This window comes from Sinocyclocheilus rhinocerous, unplaced genomic scaffold (assembly GCF_001515625.1).
Source record: "Sinocyclocheilus rhinocerous isolate Xijiao unplaced genomic scaffold, SAMN03320098_v1.1 scaffold541, whole genome shotgun sequence".
NCBI lineage: Eukaryota > Metazoa > Chordata > Actinopteri > Cypriniformes > Cyprinidae > Sinocyclocheilus > Sinocyclocheilus rhinocerous.
The window spans coordinates 880,585-887,563 of record NW_015658519.1 but is presented as its reverse complement, the minus strand read 5'-3'; the positions used below and the strand labels follow the sequence as shown (position 1 = coordinate 887,563).

The 6,979-nt window shown below is 35.9% G+C and overlaps 1 protein-coding gene across 1 annotated transcript in view; it reads left to right on the top strand.

Moving 5' to 3' along the window:
* Window positions 1-6,979, top strand: part of LOC107722495 (phosphatidylinositol 3-kinase regulatory subunit beta-like) — a 44,445-nt gene that overhangs the window by 25,034 nt on the left and 12,432 nt on the right. The window contains exons 3-4 of the mRNA XM_016530861.1: window positions 4,825-4,917; window positions 6,597-6,662. Coding sequence (XP_016386347.1) covers window positions 4,825-4,917; window positions 6,597-6,662 — 159 coding nt within the window. The remainder of the gene's footprint in view (window positions 1-4,824; window positions 4,918-6,596; window positions 6,663-6,979) is intronic.

Sequence of the window (6,979 nt, the reverse complement as noted above, 5' to 3'; positions counted from 1 at the left end):
ATCCGATACCAAAAATTCTGAGTATCTGCCGATACCGATATCGATCCGATACCAGCGCAGTTTTTTTTTTAATGAGTGTAGAATTTCTATACCTCAATGTGTAGGTCGATCATCACTCTTTTGTATTTTACACACAATCTACTAAATATAGACAGCTTCATTATAAAGAAAAAATAACAAACAAACAAAAAATATTATCAAAATCTATGACAAAAATACTATTATAAACTAGGTTAATGGATAATTCTGTAGCAAAAGTTACTCTAGAAAAATCATGAGTGCACAATAATTTTATAAAACCTTAAACTTTTAGTGAAAAAAATGCATTATTTAGTGGGTAACAAATAAAAGTGAATAAGTGTAGGGCTAAATCTGGTAGGCCTACACATTGCTCTTTGTATTGTTGTAAAATACATTCATGAAAAACAAGTAATATATTTATATATAAATATATACTATAGTAGTCAACGTTTGAAGTGGATCAAAACCTTTCATCAAAGTTGTCCTAAAACCAAAACAATACCCGTTCTTGTCTTAGGACAACTTTGATTTAACTTTTTTGATCCACTTCAAATGTAGACTACTGTATAAATTAAAAGACATTTCTTTTAAATGTATAGCAGAGTAATGAGGCAGCAACATATGATAGATAAGACGAACAAGAAAGGCTATTAATAATCTTTCATTGCGCAAAAGTATTATGATACTAAAGGCTACAAATACAGAGCGGCTCAAAGCGCTTATGCGCATCCCGTGCGCAGAATGACGCGCTTGAAGCAACACGGAGTCACAGCGCGCAGCATAGGGAAGTTCAAAGCACAAAGTGAAGAGATATCGATGCGTAGTGTATTAAATATGTGCATTAGTTTGAGCCTTTTATTTTAAGTGGGAAGTCGTGGCCTAATGGTTAGAGAGTCGGACTCGTAACTCAAAGGTTGCGGGTTCGAGTCTCGTACCGGCAGGGATTGTAGGTGGGGAGAGTGAATGTAAAGCGCTCTCTCCCACCTTCAATACCACGACTGAGGTGCCCTTGAGCAAGGCACCGAACCCCCAACTGCTCCCTGGGCGCCGCAGCAAAAAATGGCTGCCCACTGCTCCGGGTGTGTGTTCACGGTGTGTGTGTGTGTTCACTGCTGTGTGCGTGAAAAAATGGCTGCCCACTGCTCTGGGTGTGTGTTCACGGTATGTGTGTGTTCACTGCTGTGTGTGCACTTTGGATAGGATAAATGCAGAGCACTAATTCCGAGTATGGGTCACCATACTTGGCCACATGTCACTTTCACTTTCACTTTAACAGTTTTAAATTTCAGTTACTGTGCTCATGACGAACAATTCATAGTGCTCTCTACTCCAGTCTTGTGATCTAACCAGATATCCGGTAGAAATTTACACGATTTAGACACGAAACTCCAGCAAGATAAATTCCTTTTATGCAAAACCATTTATCTTTATTTACAGATCAAGTATAACATTAGGAACATTTAATCATCTTGGAGAGAGTTTCATCGTCTTGACTGTCATAACCGAACGTGACACACAGTTTGAATGCTGAATGGAGGATGACAGACAGCCGCTGCGGAGAGAAGAGTTTACGTGAACTTGACTTAAATATTCATCTGTACCTCACATTAAACTATGGGAAAGCTTCAGAACACTTGAAATATAGTGCACGAAAACTTTATGGTGCTTTTTAATGTTTTTGTGGCTTTCGTGGGGCTTAATAATAACACAGAATAGTATACACACTATATCGGATTTGGATCGGTCTCGTCTGACCGATACCCCGATCCAGCAGAAAATGTCTGTATCGGAGCGATACCGATACTGAATATCGGATCGGCGCACCTCTACCCTAGTGTCGTGCATAGGTTGCGTTAGACTTGAACATTGTCTGTCATTTTGATGGAAAGGGTCGTAAAAATTCCATCATAATCTATTATTACCCGCCACTGATTGGCAGCTGCCTTTGGCAGAGCCTTTACCGATTACCTCTATTGAGCAAAGCATTCGGCACGGTTGTCTGTGAGTGACGTCACCTCCCAATACAAACATACCCCATAGTATAGTCCCGCCCCTCACATCGATTGACAGCTTTCCATGTAGACATCGGAAATTCAGATGTAAAAGAAACATCTGGGGGCGCCAGATTTTTCTTTTATAGGTTTAAAGGGAGGCGCGACCAAAAAAGTTTTAGAACCACTGGGTTAACACGACCTGTGGTGTCGTGGTAAATGTGTGAGATGAGGAAAGATTGAGGGCGGAAGAGGCAGGCTTCATGTCCGTAAGAGGGAAAAGCGAGCAAAGTTCCATGTTTAACGTGCAGTGGAAAAGTGGAATGTGCTGACATGGCACTTCGTCTGAACTCCAAAATTAATAATCAGACGTGGTTTAGCCTTGCACTGCCAGGAGGCGAAGGCAGCCAAGCTCTGGCCTCTTTGTGGTGGGCCTGAAAAGGAGGGTCTGGCACACGGCCAGTGGGGTTTTGCTTGTTCAGGATTTTTGATTAAATCGTTTATTGTGCTGCACTCACGCAAAGGGCCAAGGCAGCTTTTGCTCCAGAAGGGGTGGAATAAGACAGGAGGAAACGTTGGTTTTTTTTTCACCAGTAAAAATCTTTTGAATGATAAAGACATTTTTTTTCTTTGTTTTCTTTGTGTAGCTTCATCCATTTAGTTTTTTAAATTCTGTTTCATTATCTTTTACTGTGTGATTTTGTAATGCCTTCTAACGTCTGCTTAGTTATTTTGGTTAGTTTTTGAGTTTAATTGTTTTGTGTGAATGCAAGAGGACTTCAAGGGGTTTTAACCAATAAAACAAGCAAGGAAGGAAGCAAAATATAAAAACGGTCATAAAAAACCATATGCAATTATACATCCCGAAGCCATCACTGTCCTAAGACAGAAGAGAAGTGGGAGACGTGGCCTGCGTTGAGTTCAGTGCTGGCTCTGAGGTGCAAAAATACCCTGATTTTATAGAAGAGCCTTCTCATTATATCACGTCAACAGCCTTCTCCGCTAGACAGTTGCTGCTTTTGGCAGTTTTAGTATTCCACGAAGGACTGCACATTTAGCGCTATATTTAAAAAAGGTAACAGGCAAGTCAGTCAAATTTAAAACATTGGCCTCGGGACAGTGAGTCACAACAGTAGGTAGAGAAGGCTGCAATCTTGCAAACCACAATTTAGAAATGAGAAAGTAGAGTGCCCGAGTAAATGCTGGTGTTAAGAAACATTTTACTTTAGGATTTGGATTTTGCATTTTATAAGGCACTCATTTTATTTAGAAAATAAATGTAATCCCATGGTATCCTAATGGCATGATGCTCTTTTTTATTGTTATAACTATTATTAAAAATACTTTAAATATGCAATTAATTCATACAGTGAATTGAATACACTTCTAATATAATGAACATGTTTTTAATGTGTAAATAAAAATTAATTTTGTTCATTTCTAAAAAAAAGTTGTTTTTTTTTACTGTCCTGTTGTCATATTGAAGAGAAAACCTTATGAAAAGAAAACCATATTAAATAGTTTGGCATAATCTTGTATTATTTCTAGGAAAAAAAACTGCTTAGCTATTTATTAATATTTGAATGTTTGTCTGCCAATTCAAAGCCATGTTGTGCAGCCAAAAAGTGGGAAAAGTGTAAACAAAACAGGAAGTGATATAAGAGTGAGCACCCCTGCTGACTCTCATGACTGTAAAAAATATCAGATAATTTGAGGTTTTATACTTATACTTAAGTAGATTATACTTAATATTTATGACTTAAAGATAAAAAGTTTTTTTACATTAAAAATATATTAAAAAATGTAAATGTTTATTTTGAATGTAAATGTTATGCCTTCCTACTACTGTTTCACTTCTGTTTCAGTTTTTATAACCATTTCTTACTATGTGTAAGTAAGTTGTTGTTTTTTAGCATGTAAGTTTGGCAGTGTTATTTTTAGGATTACTGATAAACTACTGTCGTTTGATTTGTATTATTTGTATTTGTTATTTATTTTAATTTTAGCTAAATGATGTCTGAATTTATTATGTCTGTATAGGTATTTTATTAAGTTTTTAGTTTTATTTAATTTGAGTTATTTTAATACTTCAACAAACTAAATGGAAATGAAATAATATATATACTGAATTTATAAATGTGTATGTACATATACAGTATATATGTATGTGTGTGTGGTTGTACATACACATATGTAGTTGTTTTTTTGGTGTTTGGCTTAGTGTTATGTTAGAATCGTTATTATACTCTTATACCTTTTGTTTTTTAATGTTTTGAATTGTTTTTAGCTTTATTTTTTTGTTTTTCATTTAAATGTTACGTTTTGAGATTTTGTTGTATGCATTTGTCATTTTTATTTAATTTCTTTATTTTTAAAATGTGTATAGGTAGTATTTATAAAGTTTTAGCTTTTAGTTTTGGATCTGTTTTTAGTTGTTTTAATACTACAATTGATTGCTTCTGTTGTCCTCATTTGTAAGTCGCTTTGGATAAAAGCGTCTGCTAAATGACTAAATAAAAAAAGAAATAAAATGTTAATTATAATAATTAAGGTATGTAAATTCACATATTCAAGGTGTAAGAAAAATGTTACCACTTTTTACTTGATGTTTACACCACATGATATTTAAGTGATTTAGTTTAAACTTTTGTTGAAAAAAAACAATTTGCTCTTGGTTTAAAAGGCTTTTCCTTCCTTTATCTTGGACACTTTTAATTTGTATGAAATGTTCAGAGGATGATATATTTATGTAATCGTTATAAGCAGAAGTTTGAGGGAAATTGTCTTTTTTTTTTTCTCTCTGCCGTTTCAGTTGCTCCAGTGCTGGACTTGACCAAACAATTCACACACCCGGAAACTGCTCCTCCTAATCTTATTAAGTTGGTCGAAGCAATTGAGCGGACAGGTAATACTTTTGTGTCATTGAATGTCATGTAAAGGGCTTTATTGTTTGTGGTTTGTTCGTTAGAGAACCTGACACATGATACCGAGTGAGCAGGAATCCCTGCAGAGCGTCTCCAGCCACAAGAAAGAACGAAAATAAAAACACATTGGATTTCTACTTCTTTTAATAGATATTTATTTTTTAAATATATATTTCCACATTGAAAATAATAAATGAAATGTGTGAAATGTTTCTTATTACACCATATGGCAGTTATTAACATCCAGATTTCCTCTTTCACTGTGAGCCGTCCCTCTCTTTCTCCCCTGAGCGGCTCTCGGACTGTCTGGCTTGACTGAAGCCGTCTTCTCACTTCTTCACAGACTAAAGCAGAGCTCAGGGATTCAGCTGGGCTGTTTTCCCAGTTCTCCCGATAGCGTGACTGGATATATTTTTTTTGGTGTTTGGCTTAGTGTTATGTTAGAATCGTTATTATACTCTTATACCTTTTGTTCTTTAATATTTTGAATTGTTTTTAGCTTAATTTTTTTGTTTTTCATTTAAATGTTAAGTTTTGCAATTTTGTTGTATGCATTTGTAATTTTTATTTAATTTCTTTATTTTTAAAATGTGTATAGGTAGTATTTATAAAGTTTTAGCTTTTAGTTTTGGATCTGTTTTTAGTTGTTTTAATACTACAATTGATTGCTTCTGTTGTCCTCATTTGTAAGTCGCTTTGGATAAAAGCGTCTGCTAAATGACTAAATAAAAAAAGAAATAAAATGTTAATTATAATAATTAAGGTATGTAAATTCACATATTCAAGGTGTAAGAAAAATGTTACCACTTTTTACTTGATGTTTACACCACATGATATTTAAGTGATTTAGTTTAAACTTTTGTTGAAAAAAAACAATTTGCTCTTGGTTTAAAAGGCTTTTCCTTCCTTTATCTTGGACACTTTTAATTTGTATGAAATGTTCAGAGGATGATATATTTATGTAATCGTTATAAGCAGAAGTTTGAGGGAAATTGTCTTTTTTTTTTTCTCTCTGCCGTTTCAGTTGCTCCAGTGCTGGACTTGACCAAACAATTCACACACCCGGAAACTGCTCCTCCTAATCTTATTAAGTTGGTCGAAGCAATTGAGCGGACAGGTAATACTTTTGTGTCATTGAATGTCATGTAAAGGGCTTTATTGTTTGTGGTTTGTTCGTTAGAGAACCTGACACATGATACCGAGTGAGCAGGAATCCCTGCAGAGCGTCTCCAGCCACAAGAAAGAACGAAAATAAAAACACATTGGATTTCTACTTCTTTTAATAGATATTTATTTTTTAAATATATATTTCCACATTGAAAATAATAAATGAAATGTGTGAAATGTTTCTTATTACACCATATGGCAGTTATTAACATCCAGATTTCCTCTTTCACTGTGAGCCGTCCCTCTCTTTCTCCCCTGAGCGGCTCTCGGACTGTCTGGCTTGACTGAAGCCGTCTTCTCACTTCTTCACAGACTAAAGCAGAGCTCAGGGATTCAGCTGGGCTGTTTTCCCAGTTCTCCCGATAGCGTGACTGGATATATTTATATCTCCGGGCTTTTACATTTAATGTTTAGATATAACTGCTCCTCTAATCCAAGCTGGCATGGAAGATCTATTTTTGAGAGATGAGTTAACGCCTCAATTTTCTGCTAGGTCTGGACTCTAGGACACTTTACAGGACATCCACTGCTTCCGCTTCTGACAGACAGAGCCTCGCTGGTGAGTTTAATCGCAGTTCTCATCCTTTGCCACTTAGGTATGCACTTCCTGTGCAGGAGAAGACAGTCAGAGTTATTCAGTTTCAGGGCTTAAGGATTTTGATTGCTTTAATGTTATGTCTTATTCTTAGTAGCTATAAGTCTTTCTGTTCTGCTCATTTGTGACCCTGGACCACAAAACCAATCATAAGTAGCACGTTGTATTTGTAGAAGTAGCCAACAAGGGGAAGTCGTGGCCTAATGGTTAGAGAGTCGGACTCGTAACCCAAAGGTTGCGGGTTCGAGTCTCGTACCGGCAGGGATTGTAGGTGGGGGGAG